The 24279-nt window shown below is 34.8% G+C and overlaps 1 protein-coding gene across 1 annotated transcript in view; it reads left to right on the top strand.

Moving 5' to 3' along the window:
• LOC148955568 (uncharacterized) overlaps window positions 1-23335 on the top strand; it is a 53840-nt gene extending 30505 nt beyond the window's left edge. The window contains exons 5-6 of the mRNA XM_089102974.1: window positions 15606-15696; window positions 19058-23335. Coding sequence (XP_088959100.1) covers window positions 15606-15696; window positions 19058-19737 — 771 coding nt within the window. The 3' untranslated portion in view covers window positions 19738-23335. The remainder of the gene's footprint in view (window positions 1-15605; window positions 15697-19057) is intronic.
• The last annotated feature ends 944 nt before the right edge of the window (window positions 23336-24279 follow it).

Raw genomic sequence — 24279 nt, 5'->3', positions numbered from 1 at the left:
CATATTATATTTGGTTAAATGGCTTTCTCGAAACTTGTTTAATTTTATTTACGAACGTTTTTATTAGTAATAAATATACGTAACTTAGAATTAACTTACGTAACGAACTTCTATATTCATAAATTTTTAACACGTATATTAGGGGGTTCGCCCCCATAGTCAATACCCTGCTCTTTAAACTATAGTTCGAATTTTTTTTCCAGTTCTTTAAAAATGACCTCTTAATCACAATCAGTTGATCAGTTGAAAAACGTGTTTTTTTTATTTAATTCCTGATCTTTTTCTTTAATAATGCTGGGAAATCCGGCGCCCCCGTCATAGCAATGTCCCTTCCCCCCTGCACACTTCCATCATGGAAAGATCCTTCCATATAGCCCCCGACCCTCTCCTTCCCCCACCTACCAGAAAAAATCTCCTCTGAAAAAGTCTGTATCAAACAGTTAGTGGTAACGAACTGTAAGTAAGGAGCGACCCGGCTCAATGATAACCGAAACTCTAAAAAACGGGAGGTTTCAAGCTCCTATCTACAAAAATGTGGAATTTTCCATTTTTTGCCAGAAGAAAGATCACGGATGCGTGTTTATTTGTTTGTTTGTTTGTTTTTTTTGTTTTTTTTCCCCCAGGGGTGATCGTATCGACCCAGTGGTCCTAAAATATCGTGAGAGGGCTCACTGGAACTGAAATTAAAAGTTCTAGTGCCCTTTTTAAGTGACCAAAAAAAATGGAGGGCAACTAGGCCCCCTCCCACGCTAATTTTTTTCCCAAAGTCATATGATCAAAATTTTGAGATAGCCATTTTGTTCAGCATGGTCGAAAATAATATAACTATGTATTTTAGGATGACTTGATCCCCCAAAGTCCCCAGGGGGAGGGCTGAAAGTTATGAACTTTACTCAATGTTAACATATAGTATTGGTTATTGGGAAGTATACAGACTTTTTCAGAGGAGATTTTTTCTGGTAGGTGGGGGAAGGAGAGGTTCGGGGGCTAGATGGAATGATCTTGCCATGAACCAAGTTTCCATGGGGGAAGGGACATTGCTATGAAGGGGGCGCCGGATTTCCCAGCATTATTAAAGAAAAAGATCAGGAATTAAATAAAAAAAAAACAAGTTTTTCAACTGATCAACTGATTGTGATTAAGAGGTCATTTTTACAGAACTGGAAAAAAAAATTTGAACTATAGTTTAAAGAGCAGGGTATTGACTAGGGGACGAACCCCCTATTATACGTGTTAAAAATTTATGAATATAGAAGTTCGTTACGTAAGTTAATTCTAAGTTACGTATATTTATTACTAATAAAAACGTTCGTAAATAAAATTAAACAAGTTTCGAGAACGCCATTTAACCAAATATAATATGCAAATTTTGTTTTAATTATTCATGTACGGTGAGCCAAAATCAAAACCTGCATTAATTCAAAAACGTTCAAAAATTAAATAAAAAAAACAAGTTTTTTTAACTGAAAGTAAGGAACGACGTTAAAACTTAAAACGAACAGAAATTATTCCGTATATGAAGGGGGCTGTCCCCTCCTCAACGCCTCGCTCCTTACCGTGATCTTTCTTCTGGCAAAAAATGGAAAATTCCACATTTTTGTAGATAGGAGCTTGAAACCTCTACAGCAGGGTTCTCTGATACCCTGACTCTGATGGTGTGATTTTCATTAAGGTTCTCTGCCTTGTAAGGGGTCTTTCCTCCTTGTGTTGAAAATCAACCAACTTTTCTCAGGCGCTTAACTTTTGATGGGTAAGATTAAACTTAATGAAACTTATATATTTGAAATCAGAATTAAACTCTGATTCTTTTGATGTATCTATTGGTATCAAAATCCCGTTTTTTAGAGTTTCGGTTACCATTGAGCCGGGTCGCTCCTTACTTACAGTTCGTTACCACGAACTGTTTGAAAATGTCAACCCTTCCAATCACTTTCGACTATTAAAAAGGGCACTAGGCGTTTCGATTTCCAATCGAATGAGCCCTTTTGGAAACGACAACGCTTTCTGTAAACCCCTTTTATGCCCCCAGGGCATAACTTCCAACCCTTGCCATGAGGGCTCTGGGGGGGGGGAAGTATTATCCTGAAACACACAATTTCCGGACCTTTCAATTACGTTGAACAAAATGGCTGTCTAAATTTTTATTGGATGTGTTTGGGGAAATGGTGGGCGTGGGAGTGGGGTTAGTTGCCCTCCAATCACTTTCGACTATTAAAAATGGCACTGGCCCTTTCAATTTCCAGTCGAACGAGCTGTTTTTGAAGTTTCTACGACAACCAATGACCATCTCAAAATTTATATCAGATGCATTTCGGTTAAACCCGAGTTTTTGTGGGGGGGGGGATCAACCCTCCGATCACTCTGAATCTTAAAAAAGGCATTACAAGTTTTGATTATGAATCCAATGAGCCCCTTCCGAAATTTATACGATGACCATTTTATGTACCCCCAGGGCATAACTTAAAACCCTTGTCATGAGGGATATGGGGGAAGAGGGAGGGGTTGTCATCCTCAAAGACATAATTTTCGGACCTTAAAATTGCGTGGAAGAAAATGGCTATTTCAAAATTTTGATTAGATGTGCTTGGGGAAATGGTAAGTGTGGGAAGGGGGTTTGTTGCCCTCCAATCGCTTTCGACTATTAAAAAGGGCACTGGCCCTTTCAATTTCCTATGGAATGAGCTGTTTCCGAAGTTTCTAAGACAACAAATGACCATCTCAAAATTTGTATCAGATGCATTTTGGTAAAACCCGAGGTGTGGGGGAGGGTATAAACCTTCCGTTTATCTTTAAAAAAGGCACTATAACTTCTGATTACCAATCCAACAAGCCCCCTCGGAAAGTTAAATGATCACCCTTTCTATATCTACGCTATATACCCCCAGGGATAAATAGTAAAATTTTGATTAGATGTGTTTGGGGAAATGGTGGGCATGGGAGGTTTTTTTTCCCTCCGGTCACTTTCGAATATCAAAAAGGGCACTGGCCCTTTCAATTTCCAATCGAATGAGCTGTTTTTGAGGTTTCTAAGACAACAAACTGCCATCCCAAAATTTCTATCAGATGCATGTCGGGAAAATGCGCAATTTTTTTTGTTTTTTTTTTTTTTTTTTTTTTTTTTGGGGGGGGGGGGGTATCCATCCTCTGATCGCTCCGAATCTTCAAAAATGCACTAGAACTTCTGATTATTAATCTAATGAGCCCCTTCCGATATTTATATCACCCTTTCTATATGTACCTTGTACGCCCCCAGGGCACAACTTACAACCCTTGCCCTGAGGACTGTGGAAGGAGGGTTATCATCCTCAAAGACATAATATACAGACTTTTTAGTTACGTTGAACAAAATGGCTATTTCAAAATTTTGATTAGATGTATTTGGGGAAATGGTGGGCGTGGCGGGGGGGGGGGGTTGTTGTCCTCCAATCACTTTCGACTATTAAAAAGGGCACTGGCCCTTTATCTTTCAATCGAATGAGCTGTTTTCGAAGTTTCTACGACAGCAAACGGTCATCTTAAAATTTCTATCAGATGAATTTCGAAAAAAATACGAGGTGTGTGTGTGTGGGGGGGGGGGGGGTAACTGCTGTCTGATCACCCTGAATCTTGCAAAGGGTACTAGAAGTTCTGATTACCAATCCAATGAACCCCCTCCGAAGTTTATACGATCATCCTTTCTATATATACCTTATATGGCCCCAGGGCATAACTTACAACCCTTGCCCTAAAGGCTGTGGGGGTGGGGGGGGGGATTGTCATCCTCATAGGCATAATAACTAGATTTTTCTATTACTTAGAATAGAATGGCTATCAGAAAATTTCGATGGGATGTCTGTGGGGAAATGGTGGGCGTGTGATGGGGGTTAGTTGCCCTACAATCCCTTTCGACTATTAAAAAGGGCACAGGCTATTCCAATTTCCATATGAATGAGCTGTTTTCGTATTTTCTGCGACAAAAAATGGCCATCTCAAAATTTCTATCCGATGCATTTCGGGAAAATAGGAGGTCCGGGGGGGTATCCACCCTCCGATCCCTCTAAGTCTTAAAAAATACACTAGAACTTCTGATTAATAAACAAATGAGCCCCCTCCGAAATTTATACGGTCAACATTTCTATATTTTACTTATATGCCCCCAGGGGATAACTTACAACCCTTGCCCTGAGGACTCTGGGGGGTAGTCACCCTCAAAGACATAATTTTTGCACCTTTTAATTGCGTTGAACAAAATGGTTATCTCGAAATTTTTATTGGATGTGTTTGCAGAAATGGTAGGGCGTGGGAGGGGGGTTAGTTGCCCTCCAATCACTTTTGACTTTTAAAAAGAGCACTAGCCCTTTCAATTTTCAATCGAATGAGCGCTTTTCGAAGTTTCTACGACAACAAATGGTCGTCTCAAAATTTCTATCAGGTGTATTTTGGGGGATATGAGGTATTGGGGGGGCACCCACCCTCCGATCACTCTGAATCTTAAAAATGGCATTAAATTATCTAATTACCAGTCCAATGAGCCCCCTCCAAAATTTATACGACCACTCTTTCTATTTCGTTGAACAAAATGGCCATCTCAAAATTTTTATCAGATGTGTTTTGGGAAATGGTGGGCATAGGAAGGGGATTAGTTACCCTCTAATCAGTTTTGACTATTAAAAGGGGCGCTCAAAATTTCTATCAGATGCATTTTGGGAAAATACGAGGTGTGTGTTTGTGTGTGTGTGTTTTTGTTTTTTTTTTGGGGGGGGGGGTTCCAACCTCGAATTACTCTGAATCTCTAAAAGGGCGCTAAAATTTTTGACTAGCAATCTAATGAGCCCCCTCAGAAGTTTATACAAACACCCTTTCTATATAAACCTTAAATGTCCCCAGGGCATAAATTTCAACCCTTGCCCTGAGGGCTCTGAGGGAGTTGTTATCCTCAATTGCATAATGTCTTCGGGGAAGTGGTGACAAATGGTTACGTCAAAACATCAGTTATATAGCACATAAAAAAAATATAAATTCCTTAATATAATAGCTATAATATATAATTATCAGTTATTAATCTTATTTTAGAACAAATTTATCTTGTCTTGTGTTTTTTAAACACAAATTTCTGTTTTACGCTCACTTTCCCGTTAAAGACTCAAACGCCATTCTAATCCTTTCATCTTATGACATTAAACGACAGAACATGTTTAAAAGTTTTAAGTTTTTTAACTTTAATAAATAAAAGAAATTATTAAGACTATAAGGAATAAATCAGTATATGTATACTAAACTGACAATCCATAGTCGTTTTTTTTCAGTAAAATGCTAATTATGTTTTGGTGTTGAGTAGGTATAGGGGTTGTTAAAGGCATAATTTCCAGACCTTTAAACTACGCTGAAGAAAATGGCTCAAAATTTATAAAATTTTGAAAATCTCAAAAGGAAATCTCAAAATTTTGATTTGTCGTGTTTTGGAAATTGATGGGCGTAGGGGGGCATGTTGCGCTCCAATCCCTTTTTACTAATAAAAACGGCACTAGCCCTATCAATTTCCAATCGAATGAGCCTTTTTCGAAGTTTCTACGACAACAAAAGGCCATCTCATAATTTCTATTAGATGCATTAATAAGAGGTTTTTTTGGGGTGGTTCCACCCATCCATCACTCTTAGTCTTAGTTCGAAGTTTATACGATCATCCTTTCTATATAAACCTTATATGCCCCCAGGGCATAACTTACAACCCTTGCTCTGAGGGCTGTGAGTGGGCTGTCATCTTCAAAAACAGAATTTGTTAATCGATTAATTACGTTGAACAACATGGTTGTCTCAAATTTTGATTGGATGTGTTTTGGGAAATTGTGGGCATGGGAGGGGGCTTAGTTGCCCTCTAATCCCTTTTGACTAAAAGAGAACTAGGCCTTTCAATTTCCAATCGAATGAGCTCTTTTCGAAGTTTATACGACAACAAATGTTTATTTCAAAATTTCTATCAGATGCATTTCGGGAAAGTACGAGGCACGGAGGGGGGGGGTATCCACTTTCTGATTACTCTGAATTTAAAAAAGGGCACTAGAACTTCTGATTACAAATCGAATGAGGCCCTTCGAAGTTTATACGATCCCTCATTCTATATATATATATATATATATATATATATATATATATATATATATATATATATATATATATATATATATATATATATATATATATATATATATATATATATATATATATATATATTATATGCCCCAAGTGCATAATTTACAACCCTTGCCCTGAGGGCTGTGGGAGGGGGGGGGTTGTCATCTTCAGAGACATAATTTTCAGACCTCTTAATTACGTTGAACAAAATGGCTATCTAAAAATTTTTATTGGATGTGTTTGGGGAAATGATGGGCGTGAGAGAAGGAGTTAGTTGTCCTCCAATCACTTTCGACTATTAAAAAGGGCACTAGCCCTTTCAATTTCCAATCGAATGAGCTCTTTTTGAAGTTTCTACAACAACAAATGACCGTCTCAAAATCTCTATCAGATACACTTCGGGAAAATACGAGGTGTAGGGGGGTCTGATGTCTGATCACTCTGAATCTCAAAAAGGCCACTGTAACTTCACCAATCCAAAGAGCCCCCTCTGAAGTTTATACGATTATCTTTTCTATATGTACCTTATTTTCCCAAAGGGCATAACTAACAACCCTTGCCCTGGGGGCTCTGGGATGATTGTCATCCTCAAAGACATAATTTCCGGATCTTTTATTTACGTTGAACAAAATAACTATCTCAAAATTTTGATTGGATATGTTTTGGAAAACAGTGGGTGTGGGAGGGGTGTTATATGCCCTCCAATCACTTTCGACTATTAAAAAGAGCGCTAGCCCTTTCAATTTTTAATCGAATGAGACTTTTTAGAAATTTCTACGACAACAATGACCATCTCAAAATTTCTATCAGATGCATGTCGGGAAAATACAAGGTATCAGGGGGGGGGGGTATCCACCCTCCCATCACTCTGAATTTCAAAAAGAGCACTAAAACTTCTGATTATTAATCCAATAAGCCCCTTCCGAAGTTTATACGATCACCTTTTCTACATAAGCCTTATATGCCCCCAGGGCATAAGTTATGACCCTTACCCTCAGGGCTCTAGGGGGAGGGGGTGTCATCCTCAAACACATATTTTCCATACCTTTCAACTACTTTGAACAAAATGGCTATCGCAAAACTTTGACTGTGTTTTGGAAAATGGTGGGTGTGGGAGGGGGTTAGTTGCTCTCCAATCACTTTCGACGATTAAAAAGGGCACTAGCCCTTTCAGTTTCCAATCGAATAAGTCCTTTTCGAAGGTTCTACGACAACTCCTTCCATACGAAGTGTCCTGGTTTAAGAAAAAAAAAAAAAAAAAAAAAAAAAAAAAAAATAATAAAATATGCCCATATCCCTCTTTACTTAGGAAGCGATATTGCGCGGCCTATGGTTATTTTAGATAAATCACAAATGAATTGGATTTTCGTACTTGATCAAAGGATATTGTCATTGTGACTCTCCCGATTCCATATAGAAAGGGGGGAGAGTCATAGCTTGAATTTATCTCCTTTTAGGCTGCAATAGATTCCCCCCTCTCAATATTTATTTCAGTAATTAAAATAAAAAGGAGTGTTCTGAACAAAGGTGATCACAGGACAGACTAAGGGGATAATTATTCCTTAATAAAAAAAAGAAACGTATGAAGACTTTATTTTTAGTTTCTTAACCACTTGACCGTGATAAATCAAAAGGCTGTTATTCAAGATGAATTGTAGTGGAGTGCGGAAGATCGAAAATTACGATTCAATTTTTCTTTTTGGCCGTTTTTGCAAGTTACTTTTGCAGGAAAGTTTTTTTTTTCTAGCCTTCGAAATGCAACAAAACAAATATGATATCGAAATCTCCAATTTCTGGATATGCTTGCGAGTAAAAAATAGAGATTTGAATCGTTTTGAAAAAAATTCTAAATATCTTGAGAAGCCAACAAGTTACAGAAAAAAAATCAGAGCAGTAAATACCTCTTGGTCTGATATCTTGGAATATACTTGTACTCTCATATAGATATCTTGGGATATTAAAAAACCATCATTTTAAAGCATGACCATAGGCACTTGTGTCATCTCCCTGGAAAAATGTATGCATGCCCCACCCCACCCCCTAATGTGCAAATATATAGCCCAAATTTACTTCTAAACTATTATATTTTCATCTTGTTTAATTTTATTTAGTAGCATTAACCAAACTTGACTTCTTTCGTGTATAGCGGTGGGTGATATATAATGTACCAGTACCGTATATTCTCCTGGGAAATACCTGTAGACATCCATGGCCGTAGATATACTTTCTCATTTTGAATCCTGTCACTGTCCCTGTCCGTTCATAGATTGCACCGATGTATGTATTCTTACAGAACTATAGGGAACTGCCCTGTAGACACCGTCAGAGGACCTCTCCCTCCCAAATTTTTGAGAAAGAATGAAAAACTTTTCAAAAAAAAAAACAAATATTGGAACCATAAGACTGATTTTAATTCTTTCCTCAGTGATCGTGTGAGTGTCTCGGCAATCAAAATCAAATCAAAAGTAGCTTTCACTTATTTTTGTGCGGTGTTTTCAACTATCTTGCAAATTTTGAAAAAGTCAGTAACCAAATAAAAAAATCAGTAAAATCAGTAAAAGTCATTTTCTTTTGGAAATGAGTAATCCCTTAGTCGAAAAAGTGAAATAGAGTGTCAAAATTAAAAAAAAAACTGATAATACCGTTGAAAATAAGTGACAACGTTTAGCTTTATCAACTCTCCCCTACAACTTCGTTTTTCTGCTTGTACTTTTATGTTCCAGGCCAAAACAGTACTGCTGTTTATTCAGGAGACAGAGTTTTATTCAGGATTTAAGCCGAGGGGGATTTTTCCACTGGCTGAAAATAACCCTCAATCTTGGTTTCTTATTTTTTTTTTATATTTCTTCGTCTTTTTTTGTTTTCTGTCAAATGTCGTGAGCAGCCAGTGCAGTCTTAGAACCTTTGGGGGATGTGTATTTTTGGTCACTTAAAAATGGCAGTAGAATTTTTTATATCCGATCAAATGAGCCCTCTCCCGATCTTTTAGGATCACTGGTTCGGAATGATCATTCCTGGGAAAAAAAAACATACAAAAAATTGAAACCTTGACGTTATGGTTCTCTGGTGTGTTGAATCCGAGGGTGTGATTTTCATTAAGATCGCTTGACATTTTGACATTAAGATCGCTTGACGTTATTTATAATCGCTTAAACCAGCAACATCAAAAATCCTCAAAAGAAAACAGGTAAGACAAAAACATATAATAAACGTAGAATATGTTTAAATATAAAAATAATATAATAATATAAAAAATAATATACAAATAATGTATAAACAATATAAAATTATATGTTATAATATGTTTATTATATAGAAAATCAACTGAGACAAAAAAACATATAATTTGAGAGAACATTTGCGGTCCTGTTTTAATAACTTAACTGCTTGTTACAATTTTTTGAAGAAGCCAGTGAGATTTCGAATTAAAGATGAAAGCATTAACATAAAATTGTCGAGTGTTCCGTTACAATGTCTCCCTCCCCCTCGCATGGACAATTCTCGGTACTTATGTCTTATAGTCACCACACTCCAATTCTGTCGAGAAGTGAAGTTTGGTTAATGCTAACGGAATAAAACAAAATATAATGAAAATATAATACTTTATCAACAAAATTATGAAAACTGCAACAAAGAATTATGGGTGGGGGCAGACCGTATTATATTAAATACGTAACCTAAACTAACCTAACCTAACCAAAACACTAACTAAATATTTAATTAAAATATAGCTACAATGTTGTTTCCCACCGAGTCGAAGCTAATATTGTCTTGTACAAAGACCATGAAAACCTGTTATTTTCTCATGTTCGCGATACAAGATCTTGAGTGTGGTAGCTATAAGACAAAACTACCCAATTTTCCACCTCCCCCATGGACAAGCCTTTCTTTTAAAGAGGTAGCAATTTGTTTTGTAAATAAATCCTCTCTTTCTCAAATACATATTTACTAGGGGCCATAGCTTCCTCTCGAACTCCGTAAATGACATCCTTGCCCCTGTTTCACGAATACTATTGCCATGATTCCAGTTGTATTGGTACTTGACAATGTCAGTGCAAGTTGATTTGGAAACAATGCCAACAGAAAGAAATGGTTTAGGGGTATTTTTGTTTACCGAGAACATTGTAAGTTTTTTACAAGGCGCGCAAAATTGAGCTATTGCACGCAATAAATCGGCCTATTCAGACGGGATGTATGGTAGTAAAAAACCTTCAACTTCTTTGTAGCCAGTGGGGAAAGGTAATAAAATTCAAATTGCTATTTCTTTCTGTTCGACAAACCAATGGAAAACATGATTGCAAAAAAGTACATTTTTGGGCTGTACTCTTTTTCGCTTGGGCCGAGCTCATTTGTCTCTTTGAGTGATTTGACCATTATTGCACAGGGATCTCCCTTTTTTACGGTTTAAGCAAAAAGCAAAGAAGTGTTTCCTTTGATTGTATGTGAGAGCATCTTTTATGCGCGAATAAGAACACCAGTTTTCAAGGACAAGGATGAACAAATGTTAATAACAGATTTGATACGGTACCCCCTGTGAAAAAAATAAAAATAAAAAATAAACACGCACCTCTGATCTTTCTTCTGACAAAATAAACAAAATTCTACATTTCTTTGTATAGGAGCTTGAAACCTCTTCAGAAGGGTTGTCTGTTATGCTGAATCTGATTGTGGGACTTTGATTAAGATCACATAATATTTTGGGGGTGTTTCCTGCCTATTTCAGAGATTGGGCAAATTTTCTCAGGCTCGTAACTTTTGATTGTATTGGTAATATTAAACTTCACGAATTTTATATGTTTTGAATAAGCATCAAAAATTGATTCTTTTAATGTATCTATTGTTACCAAGACTGTTTCTTAGAGTTTCGGTTACTATTGAGCTGCATCGCGCCTTACTTACAGTTTGTTACCACGAACTGTTTGAAATATAGGACAGTAACCTCTCTCTTTTTTATTTGGTTGAATAAAAAGTAACAATAGTTTTTGTGCAGTTTAAAAAAGACTAAATTCCTTCTTTTTTTTTAATTGTCAAGCATCCAGTTTTTTCGTCAACTATTCAAAGTTTGGGTAGCTGTTTCTTACTTTTCAGCTGTACAGTAGACTTCTTTTCCAAAAAAAAACAAGTTTTTTTAACTGAAAGTAAGGAGCGATATTAAAACTTAAAACGAACAGAAATTATTCCGTATATGAAAGGGGCTGTCCCCTCCTCAACGCCTCGCTCTTTAGGCTAAAGTTTTTTATTGTTTTAAAAAATAAAGTTGTGAGACAGAGTCATATAGATTTGAGACAGTTGTGAGATCTATATGCAAACAATGGGCAAAGTTCATGATTTGCAGCCCTTCCCCCGGGAACTGTGGGGGATTAAGTCATCCTCAAAGACCTATTTAATTAGATTTTCGACTATGCTGAACAAAATGGATATCTCAAAATTTTGATTGGGTTACGTCGGGAATAAAACGAGCGTGGGAGGGGGCCAAGCTGCCCTCCAATTTTTTGGTCACTTAGAAAGGGCTCTAGAACTTTTAATTTCCATTAAAATGAGCCCTCTCACGATATTCTAGGACTACTGGATGGATACGATCACCCCTGAAAAAAAACAACACGCATCCGTGATCTTTCTTCAGGCAAAAAATACAAAATTCCACATTTTTGCAGATAGGAACTTGAAACTTCTTTAGTAGGGTTCTCTGATACGCTGAATCTGATGGTGTGAGTTTCATAAAAGTGCTATGACTTTTATGGGTTGTTGTTTTCCCTTTTTCGAAAATAAGGAAAAATTTTCTTAGGCGCGTAACTTTTGATGGGTAAGACTAAACTTGATGAAAGTTATATATATATAAATTAGCATAAAAATCTGATTGTTTTGATGTATTTATTGGTATCAAAATTTTGCTTTTTAGAGTTTCTGTTACTATTGAGCCGGGTCGTTCCTTAATTACAGTTCGTTACCACGAACTGTTTGAAAGAATAGAAATTTAGCCTCTTGAGTTAGATTTAAAAGTAACGAATCTATTCAGTTTTAGGTTTTGTGTTCTTCATTTTTTTATAAAATTCTAAAACTTTGCATAAAAATGAGTTTAAGATCTTTGTTGCTAGACTGATATTTAAAGGGAACAGCAACTGGAAATTTATTACTGAATAATGATCTGACCTAAAGCTTTGTTGAAACTTAATTTAGAGCCTTTTATTATGGAGTGGCCCAGTTAAAGGCGGTGTATGTTCATAAAAGCTTTGACTCTTGATAATAAAATATTCTCAACTGTTTAAAGCTTTTGTGCAAATTTTGAAATCAATTTGAAGATGAGAATCGGGCAAAACATCAGCTAGGAAAAGCCTTTACCTTAAACAACCCAAAAGAAACCCTAGGAGGTAGGCTGAATCAAGTCAAATCAAGGATCCAAACATGAGTAAAACTGAGAAATAGAAATAGGCTACTTGGCTGCTAGCTCATTCAAACATATTGTAATCCTATAATACAAGCTTATGCAAACAAATGCAGTCAATTGTGGAGTGGGGAAACTGTCCCCTATCCAAGATTTGTTGTCCCTATATTTTGGAGAATATTTGTTTCTTCGTATTTTCGTTGAAAATTTTTTGAAACAACAAAATTAGCCCTCCTTGATTTGGAAAAACAAATTCCCCCATCCTAATTTCTGCGGATTGACGCCGCTTGATGCTTGAACTCGCTCTCTTGATTACCGTATCACAAGAAAAAGATCCAATTTGGTCATGTACTCAAAACAGGTAGCTGCCTCAAGATTGGCAACAACCTTTTTGCCGTGAAATTCGCAAATTTGCACGCCTGGCTATCGGACAAAATTAAGGCCTTTTTTCATCACATTACATAAAACAGGTAGCCACCACTAGTTTTTTGCCTTTGATATTCGCGACAATTGTTTTACCGTGAAATTCGCAAATTACACAATGATTAAAATATGGACTGTGAAATTCAGCAGAAGCAGAACAAATTTTGCAAATTGACAAGGGTAAAAAGGTTGGGATAAAAGGTGTAATTGGGCACAACTTAAGTGATTTGTTTTTTTTTTGCGTATGATCGAAGGTATTATTGCGAAAACATGGGTTTGCAACCCATGGACTTGGCAGCGAAAGTCATTACATTAATTAATATTCATTAATATTTACATGATTAAGATTCAATTTTCATATTCTATAATTAATCATACAAATATTCTACTAATCATAATTAATATTCCATATTAACTATACTAATAAATAAATATTATAATATTAATTAAGTTTTATTTGATTATGAAAAAGAGTAATTAAACCACTGCATAAGAAAGGTGATAAGAGTGAGTATGGTAATTATGGAGGCATTAGTCTGGTCTCTGTAGGTAGCAGATTACTTAGTAATATAATACTTTTTAGACTGAGAGATGCTGTAGACAAAGTTTTAAGAGAACAGTGAGGTTTTAGAAATAGTAGAAGATGTGTCGACCAAATTTTCAGTCTTAGTTTAATAATTGAGAAGTGCCTGAATTCTCAAACACCTTTGGTCCTCAATTTTATAGATTATTAGCAAGCGTTCGATTCTGATATTAGAAGAGCTTTAACAAAAGTCTTATCCTTGTATGGTATACCAGACAAATCCATTAAAATGATTAGTGCTATGTACGAGAATAACACTGCTGCGGTTAAGGTAGGAAATGAGGTTAGCAGTTGGTTTTGTATTAAATCAGAATTTAAGCAGGGTTGTGTTCTATCCCCCTTTATATGGATCATTTTGATGGACTTTGTCTTAAGGAGCACAAGAAAGACAATGGGAGACCACGGAATTAAATGAGGAGGAAAAACTCTTCTGGACTTAGATTACGCTGATGATTTAAGCATCCTAGATGAAAGTGGGAGCAAAATGAATAAACTTTTAGAGCTTTTACGAAATCATGGTGCTAGAATAGGTTAGAAAATCAATGTTAAGAAGACTAAGTCACTAAGGCTAAGAATAAGTAAAGATGAAAAGGTGACGTTGGGTAACGAATAGATTGATCAGGTGGGCAGCTTCACTTACCTTGGTAGTATTATTAGTAAAGACGGAGGGAGCAGTGAAGAAGTTAAGTAGAATAGCCAAGGCTCAGAGTGTTTTTTTCACAGTTAAAAAAGTTTGGAAGAATAGGAAGATAAGTCTGCAAACCAAGATTTGAATATTGGAAGCTACAATAATGACGGTGGTCAAATATGGCTCTGAAGCATGGGCGCTCCGAAAAGCGGATGAAGATTTGCTATATGTTCGCCTGAGAAATTGCCTACGGATTATTCTTGGTACCCGGCTGACTGACCGTATCTCAAACAGTAGGCTGTACGAAATATGTGGTTCAATCCCGCTTTCTAGGGCTATAATGAAAGAAAGGTTGAAGTGGCTAGGGTACGTTCTGTGCAAAAAGGTCGACATATTGTCGAAGACTGTCCTTTTCGACCAACTGTCTAGGGCTAAACGGAAAGCAGGTCATCCTCGTCGATGTGGGAAGATGTCATAAAGAAAGATATAAAGGAAACGGGAACATCCTGGGAAGGTGTAAAGAGGGAGGCTTTGAATAGGTTGGGATGGAGGAGGAGCGTGCGTAGGGCCGCTTGGTGCTGCGGTGAGTTGTTACTAGTAGTATTTTAATTATCTAACTATAGTTCATTAATATTCTATATTCTTATCATATATATATATATATATATATATATATATATATATATATATATATATATATATATATATATATATATATATATATATATATATATATATATATATATATATATATATATATATGTTTTATAAGGTGGCCATAAGGTGGCATTCAACAATTGGCTCCCTACCCGCATTGCCCCTCCCAAAGCAAACATTATAGATACTACCTTGAGCCATACCTCATCATGCACGGTAATTTTTCTGGGTATGTTTTCCTTTTCACAGAGTCACTTAAATGGTTTAGCAATAAATCTTATTACATCTTTTTTTTTCTTTTTTTATTATTTTTTTTTATATAGGACCGATGCACCAGCACAGGTCTTTATTTTCACTGTATTTGCGAGCTAAATTCGAAATACTTCATGTGAAGAGATATTTGAGCAGTAGTTGAAAAGCCGTGAAAACATGTTTTACTCTTTACTCTACAAGGATTTTTTTTTGTTTCATTGTTGTCAGTTTTCACCAAAAGCTCATACTGCTTTTGTTTTAAGGTGGCCATAAGATTTCATCGTTGTCATTGAAATAATGGCCAAAAGTAAGGGATTTAGTTATGATTATTTAAATTCAAAGGCCTAGATATTAAAAGCACTTTTAGGGATTTGATTCCCTTAAATAATGAAACCTTCACCTGTTTCTATCGAGTTAATTGATGCATGTGGTGAAATTTAGCTTACATTTGGCATCATTTTGTTTTTGTATACTTTTTCTCTTTTTATCGTAGGGCCAATACTTTTTACATTTCTTTTTTTTGTATTATGTGTCAGAATATGTTGTTTATTTGGTGTTATTTATTGCAGTCTGTGGCCTTCCCAAATTTCCCAGTCCTGCCAAATATGCTTACTAGAAAGAATACTTATTCTGGATCAAATTTCTCTAGTGAGCAAAAAGGTGCGTTTTTTTATATTTCAAAGGTTCTAGAAAAATCAGAAGAAATAGGGAAGAGGGAAGTGACTTAGTTTTTTGTAGTAATTACTTATAGCTATATGAAGGTAATGTAAAAAAAGAAAAAGTATATGAAACACAAATACTGAACTCGCTAATTTTTTTTACTATTTATTTTGTTCATAATGTAAGAAACTTTTCATAATTTTTGCATTGTTTAACAAAATATTAGGTTTTTAGGTAGTATTAAGGCACTTTTTAGACGAATATTAAAGTAGCAAATTTTAAGTTTCTATAAAAGTTTATTATAATATTCAAAATTGACTATCCCTACTAGCAAAATTCCTAAATATATTTCGACACATTTTTTGGATATCGAAACATCCTCCGGGGGGGACTCTGGTTGTGGCTATGCTTGTATAAAAAAATATATTATTAAAATTATAAATATAAATATTAAAATTATAAATATAAATATTGTATTAGTTACCCTACAGTATTAACTACAACTATTTATAGTCAGTGGTGCACATTCACAAAAATCCAGGGGAAGGGAAAAAAATTATTTTTAGGGTCTAGGGGGGAGGCAACTTCTTTGTTACTTTTATTTTTTCAAAGGAAATACAAAAAAAATTTAATGAAATACGAAAATAGGGTGTTTTTCAGGCCCTCTCCCCACCTCTGCCCCTCTATCCAACCTGTGTCACTGTCTACATTAGGTAAGAGTTTAGAAAGCAAAAACTTGCGAGAATCTGGCTTCTTATCGTTTTTCTATCTCTCTGCTTTAACTTGCAAAGCAGTTTATTAGCAGTGACATCTATTATATATTTGGAACGTTTGTAGATAGCAAAAAAGTAATTTGGAAAGCTTAACATGACAGATGTTATTATTGTTACCCCAAAATGGCAGGGCAAGCATTACGTTTAAAAAAAAATCTGTATGTGTTGCTTAAAATATTCTGGTTTTAAAGATAAGCTTCTAAAAGGATGGACATAATAAAATAACTTCATGATTTGCGTGAATTATAGTGCCTAGGCTTCAGATTTCAAAATCTAGTTTTTTCTTCTCAGGTTAAAAATAAATAAGCAATCAGAGAGAAATAAGATAATAAGTTAGTTTAGAAACCTCTCAAGAGTACTCTTTAGTTTCTGAAGAGCGCATATTAATCCCCTCAAGAATAGGTTCTTTTTTCTTCCTTTTTTTTCAGATAAATGCTAGTGCAGGAAAAGGTTTGACACCATTGTGAGCATATAAAGCAGAGAGTTAGTTTAATTTGGCCTTAGATTTTTCTCATGGAACTGGATGAGCTTTTTTGTCAGTAAGGATTCTCAAGGTTTTCTGTTTAGGAAGATTCAGTGTTATTGATTATAACTAATGAAATGCTGAAGATGAGTGTTGACTCAATTTTGCTTAGGAAGCTGAAATAAAAAGCAAAACAGAAGAAAAAAACTTCGTCTTTTGCCCAGCCATTACTTTAAACTAAAACCAGGCTTAGCGAATATAGGTTTTGTTCAACTATCCGCACTATTTAGCTGCGTTTTGTTTGAGCAAGGCAATTAAAACATGTACATTCCCATCCGCACTGCCATTGAGGCCTTTGTTTTCCGTTCCCCATACCATCATCACTGGTCACATAACTTTCATTATTAATTTATATTAAACAGTTTGTTATATAGGAAAACAACAGGTTATTATTATAGGAAATAGGTTTTACAAATAAAAGTTTCAAAATTTGCTGTTTTTTAATGAAGAATAGAATTTATTCTTTGCAATTTTTTACAAAAATTAATTTACATTACGCAAATGCAAAGTTTCATCAAAGAACATTTTTGCAGTCATTGACGATGGTGAGGGAATGCTGGAGCTAAATAAACTAAACTTAATGTTGCATCCTTTTTTAGTACTAATTAAAATTAACTAGATGAAAAATTGCGATCCTAGCAAAAAAAGATCCTTGAGTAATTTCACCGCAGAGTTACCTGGACAACAGATTGCAGATATTATTTTATGCAAATGAAAACAAATTTCAGGATTTGCAGATTAGACTCATTCTTTGTAATTCAGCGATAGCAAATCAAAAATTAAAGCTCTTCTAAATTTCCAAACATAAAAAGTTTCATCTGGTTGGAAAACACAATTCTATTTAATGAAATAAGTTTAAGACTATATTTTTCTAAGCAAGCAGAATTGGTAATTTAAATCATGAGGTTTCTTTCAAATTTTGTTGCTGTACTATGCTTGCTGGTAGAATTTTTCAAACAAATCGTTTGAAAACGAGACTGAATGTAAGAATAAATGAAGCAAGGTTTCTGGTATTTAGAAACCACAAATCCCCTCACTTTTCCTTATGAAAACTCACACAAAGCAAGAACTCCGAATTTTTTCTTTTGGTTCTTCTTTAAATTATATAGTACAACTTTTTACCCCTTTACAATATACGATCGGATTTATTCTTAAATTGTTCGTTATAAATATCAGAGTAGAAAATCGTTTAAAAAAAAATCTTTCTGAATACCTTTTGAAGTCAGCCCAGAAAAATGTTTTCTAGAAAAAAAAGGAACAAATCTACATTAGTTTTCCTCTGATACGCCAACAGAAATATTAATAGGAATTGCAATTATAATTTTGAAGTTACCCGCCGTTCCTGGCTACCGATACCCCAGGCAAATGTTTGGATTCTCAAAAGAAGCTAAAACACTACCGACAATATACTATCGATTACAGTAGTCGAGCTATTGACGTTATACGTAATAGAAAGACAATAATATTACGACAATAGCATGATAGCAGCAAATAAACTTTCTAGAGTATGAATTTGAAAATGCATCCAGTTTTTGCTGTCATCAAATTAATTAAACTTTAATAGAGGTAAACTATCTTAAAAGGTAATCTTAGTTACAGGTTCTTATTGTGGCAGTTTTGAACTTGGCATTTCAAAAACGCAGTCTCGAACAGAGGTAAAACGCTACCGATAATATACAATTGACGACATCAGTCGAGCCATTGGTACTATACGTAATAGAATGACAATAGCATTACGACAATAGCAGGATAGCAGCATATAAACTTTCTAGGATATAAACAACAGTTCAAGTAGGGATAAATCCTTTTATTAGACAATGAAAAAGCAATTAAAAATACTGTATATGTGATAAAAATATCTAGTATTTTTTTATTGTTTGTTTTTTCACTGTCTACTAAAAGAATCTATCCCTGTTTGAACTATTATTTATCGGAAAGGCAGTGTGGTCTTCGAAAATACCTATTACTAGGATATGAATTTGAAATTGTGTCCGATTTTGGCTGTCATCAAATTTGTTAAACTTTAATAGAGGTAACCTATTTTAAAAGGTAATCTTAATTACAGGTTCTTATTGTGGCAGTTTTGAACTTGGCATTTCAAAAACGCAGTCTCGAACAGAGCTAAAACGCTACCGACAATATACAATTGACGACATCAGTCGAGCTGTTGACGCTATACGCAGCGGAATGACAATAGCAAGGGCGTCACAAGCATTTAAAGTCCCATCTCGTACGCTGTATGACAAAGTCAAAAAACTTGGTATACCAACACGACGGCTACCAAAACTTAGATTGTCATCACATTCATCTCGTGAAGAAGAAGATTCCTTGGATGGTGATGCAAAGCGCAGGCGTGTGAATTCGTGCATCTCCCCAACGAAAACGTTAAAGGATGGTTTTTGTGATCCCAACAGTGTAGCAATACAGCCAACACGAGATTTTACTCGTCGTTTCCTTATCCAAAGTGATCAAAATGGAATACTTAAAACGCCTATAATAAATAATTCAAAAATTAAGGAAGAGGCGGTTAATTTTGACAAAGTTTCTGCTCAAAAATCTTCTGAAGAAGAGGGAATAACTAATGACGAAAATATTGATCTAAAAGTTAAGTATTTTGTGCCAGCTATGTGGCACGGGAATTTCGGAATTGAACATGGAATTTGTGCAGCACCAATGGACCTTTCACCAAATACATCATCAAAAGGGGATTTGCCACCCCTTGGAGCTAGTGAGTCTGAACAATAGTGTTAACTCTTCATAGATTTCTTTAGTTAAATATTTAAAAGTAATATGTTCTTATACTTTATATTTGAAAACATTAACTAGAGATAAATAGTATAACTTTAAGTCAATTAGATCAATGAGATAATGAGTGTTTGAACGTGTGTTTGATTTAAAAAAATCAATGAAGTAATTTTCAAAGTAGAAATACATCCTAATGTAAGAATAGACCAATAACAGGTGAACACACTTGACATAGAGTAATCGTAGCGTGCTGAATTTATTCTTACGTTTTTAACCTTGTTATTTAGGACAAGCCCCTTTTTTGTAGTGAAGGCGTGTAGGATGGTCTAAAATGGTAAATATTGTTTTTTTCTGTATGATTTTCGTGGAAAATTATCAGTCCCAGGTATAAGCATCCTGAATGACGCATAGTACTCCCCCGCTCTACTCTGTGAGGAGACCCGATTTCAATTTTTTTTCGGAAGTACAATAAGCAGGAAAGTAGCCTTTGCAGGCCTTACTTCAGTCCCCCCCTAACATCTTCAGATGTTTTAGATCTTCTCCATACTGTCCTATATTTTTGATAAATACACATATTTTTGCTTTTCTTCAAAATTAAAGAGATTCAACCTCTTTCTAAAAGAGAGAGGTTTAAAATGTTTAAGGATCGAGCTTATGTTCGAATTTAAGCTAGCTCCAATATGTTAAAATTAATCAATTATGGACCTCTTGGATCCCTTGCAATCTCGTTATGAAGAACTAGCCCCGGAGACGTACTATTGGAGTTTGTTTAGCTCCCAGAATGCACCCCAAAGGGTGACTCCTAGGTTACCCTGGGTATGCCCTTAGAAAGAATATTAATTGCTACAGTATGTAAGTATAATAATGAGCTGAAATATTCAGCTTTGTCAGTTGAAGTTCACTTCAGTGTCGGACATACGGATTTATGACAAGAATCATGTTTTTCATCGAAACAAAACCAATATTAGAATTGGCCGGACTTACCCATTGCTTATCAGAATTTGCTCTTTTTACAATTATGAAGTCCAGTTATTTGCTTTCCATGTTGGTCATTTGAGTTTCCATTTAATTTCAAATAGAATAGATTGGTGTATTTAATTTTAGTTAAAAAAATAGTGATTCATAAGAGGATTTCTTTAATTACAAGTTTTTATAATTTTTATTTGTCGGCAACATGGATATCCAAAGGGAGATTCCATAAGGCTGAGACTCTTCCGTGACGTTACAGCTATAAAATTTAGTAGTCAGTATTGATAGTCAAATCGACTACTGAGCACTTGTTCAACCCCATTTCGACCCTCCAACCCCATTGCACCAGTTCAACTCCATTTTAAAATAAAATTTCAACTGCACTCTTTTTTGTAAGAAATGATTGAGGTTTATTAAGTAATAGCTTTGATGCAATAATTCGAAAGGCTTTATCATATGCGACAGTAAAATGTACAGGAGAGCAGTAGAATGGAAAGTTTCAGGTTTGTTACTGTTTACAGTTACAATTACTGTTTTGACTTTTCGTAAAGTTACTGCAAGTACTGTAACGGCACTGTAAAGTTACTGTTTTTAGCCTACAAAGACTGTTTTTTGGTATACGAAAGAGAAAATTCTGTTACTAGAAACCCCATTTTCAACTTTCCCACAAATGATAATAATCGAGATGATGTGTTTCTCAAAGATTAAAAAATTCTAAGCATTTTTTTAACCAAATAAACTACAAGAAAGCAAAACTCGCCAATCGATCAAATGAGCTGAGATATATATAGATCTGTTTTTAGGAGTTGGTTTCACATAACACTTCTTAAATTAAGATGGTCAATGATTTAGTTAGTTATTCGCTTTATTGCATTTACAATATTACATTTAGTTTAATATTACATTTATTTAGTTTTTGACTCATTATGAGTTTTTTAATAATGTGATCTACTGAAACTACGTATACGATTTTGTACAAATTGAATATTTTTGTGTTTTTTTTTCTTTTGTAAAAGTATGCTGCTTTACATAGAAAAATATTGTTCTTTTCTTTCATTTTTAGCATGCTTATGATAAGTGTTATAAAAAAGTGTTTTGTATAAGAAAGTGTTTAACCATAATGTAAAGTGTTTTAAAAATGAAGAAGTTTGTTTTAAGTTTTCTCAAGTTTCTTAAGTTTTGTGTGAAGTTTTCGTTAGGTTTGTTGCCAATCCATTTCGATAATTTTCCATAGTTTGTCTTATCAATTAGATATGCTTAATTGTATGTCATAGAGTCTGATATTTTCTGTTAATTAGAAAACCAAGTGTTGTATTTAGCCAATTTTTTGTCAGATTCAAATTTAATAGCCATAATTGAACGTATCTGGCCCTTTCAGCAGTGAATTAGTTCCGACTTAAGTTATCCATTTTGGAATCCACTCTAGTTATCCAGCTCTTCTTAAGGAAAAAGAATAAATTAATTTGAGAAAAATATAGTGTGCTGTTTTTACAACCACGTGATTTATAGCTACCACTACAACAGCCACTTTTATCTTTTAAGGACACATATTATTGAACAAGCTAAATTTCATTTAACTAAATTATTGTGATTGCCACGAGTAGAGAAAATAGACTTGTAAGCAGCGTTGTCAACGCTTTGAAGCAAGCTGTATTCGTTTTCCGATTAAAATTGCACAACAAGAGTATATTTTGTATCATCTGAATAGCAGATTTAAAATTTGCCGTAACAAGAATTTTTTTTCAGATAAACTGAAACTGAAGCAGATATTTGATTAAGAAAGCAGCAATTAAAACCAAAATATACAGAAAAATTTGTATTGTACCAAAAAGATTCTACATGTACTGCATTGTACCTGCATCTCTAACAATTGTACCGCGCTGGCAACGCTGCTTTAAAGCGTTTCACTTCAAAATAGCGATGATGTTTCTACTCTGCACCGCCACGCGGGATAATACCCGTTAGTCCTCCCTTTTCATCACCATCCCTGGTTATGTAATTTTTATTATAAGTTGATACAACCAATAATAACTTGCACGGGTAGAACTTAACCAATCGATTTTAAATTTTCTGGTAGTAAATTCAATGGACGATGTAAAATTTCATTATAAACATTTTCCAACTACTTCTAATGGTGGAATACATTTTTGATATAAATTTTTTTCAAATTTTTGAAAAATAAATTTTAGAATAAATTTCTAATGATTCTAATCCTGTCAAACAGCTACCCCCTAATAGCTATATTTTTATTTTTGTGTTTATTTACAACTTGGTTGTATTTCTACAATAATAATGAACCAAATTTCAAACTGCTTTATTGCCACAGGATTGAAATGTTTTAGTCTATATGTCGAGGAAGACCAAATCCCAATTTTTAAGTAGCTGGGATAGGAAAGTTTCGATAAAAGATTGGAAAAAACTTTTTCTTCTAAAAACGTAGGTGGCAATCATCAGAATTTGGAATTTGGTACATTGCTTGTGTTTTACTTTTTCCACTTCGTTTTTCAAACTCTATATGTTACCCAAGTAAAATTAAAGTCTTAACATATTGTATCTTATTTGTGTTAGTGACAAGCCGTTAGAGTTAATTAAGTAAATATTTTGTTGGTGTTAAGTTAAAGGACCGAGATACTTTTTAAAAATTCGCTTTAATATATATGTGAAAAAAAATTGATCTTGACCTGAATAAATCCTTTTCAATAATCAAACTTTGTTAACTTCAGCTTAATACTGAAACAAGTTTTGAGGTATATGAACTCATGGTTAGCATTAAAAACACCAAGAGCCATCTTGTGTCTTTTAATATTTTTTCTAGCGCTTCACTTAAGCTCTTTGCAGCCACCATATAAATATTATAGAGGCAAATAAATATATTTTTATGAAGGAGGGACTGAATTATCGAAACAACAACCAATCAAATAGTTACATTGACATAACCAAAAATTAAGTGGCAAATTTTAAAAATCACGATATTTGGAACGTCTGTCCTGTCTTTTTTATACTACACTCACAGTTTACACACAGTTAGTAACTGTTAGTAAAAGTTAGCTACTCACAGTTTATTAAGGTAAAATAAATTGCAATATAAATTAAACTTGCGGGGAATAATGCTTGCAACACGAATGAAATTATTTTATAAAGTTCTCTCGGGTAAAGTTCTTCCCACGATTTTTTAGAACATTTGTTTATAGCCAGGGGAGCAGACACTTAGCGCAGAGAGTGAGGCCCCCTGTCTACGGCTATATTGAGAGAAAAGTTGAGAAGGTTAGGATACGTCCTGCGGATGAAGGATGACAGATTACCAAAGTCTTCCTTTTAAGCCAACCCTCTAGGGCCAAGAAAAAAGCCCCCATTGCCCCCAAATGGGATAGGATGAGGCCGTAAGAAATTTTTTAAAAGAAATTGGGACTTCTTGAGAGGACGTAAAGAGGGACGATTTGAATAAATTGGGATGGAGAAGGAGCATGCGCAGCTGTTTTGGCCTCAAGTGGCTTGATGTTGTGGTGAATGTTCGCAGTAGTAGTGGTATTAAGGATTCATAGAACTTTTGAAAAGCTAATTAAATAGACTTAC

Source organism: Artemia sp. Qi Xiang Cuo, chromosome 2 (assembly GCF_049724085.1).
Source record: "Artemia sp. Qi Xiang Cuo chromosome 2, ASM4972408v1, whole genome shotgun sequence".
Lineage (NCBI taxonomy): Eukaryota > Metazoa > Arthropoda > Branchiopoda > Anostraca > Artemiidae > Artemia > Artemia sp. Qi Xiang Cuo.
This window is presented reverse-complemented; position numbering and strand designations above follow the sequence as displayed.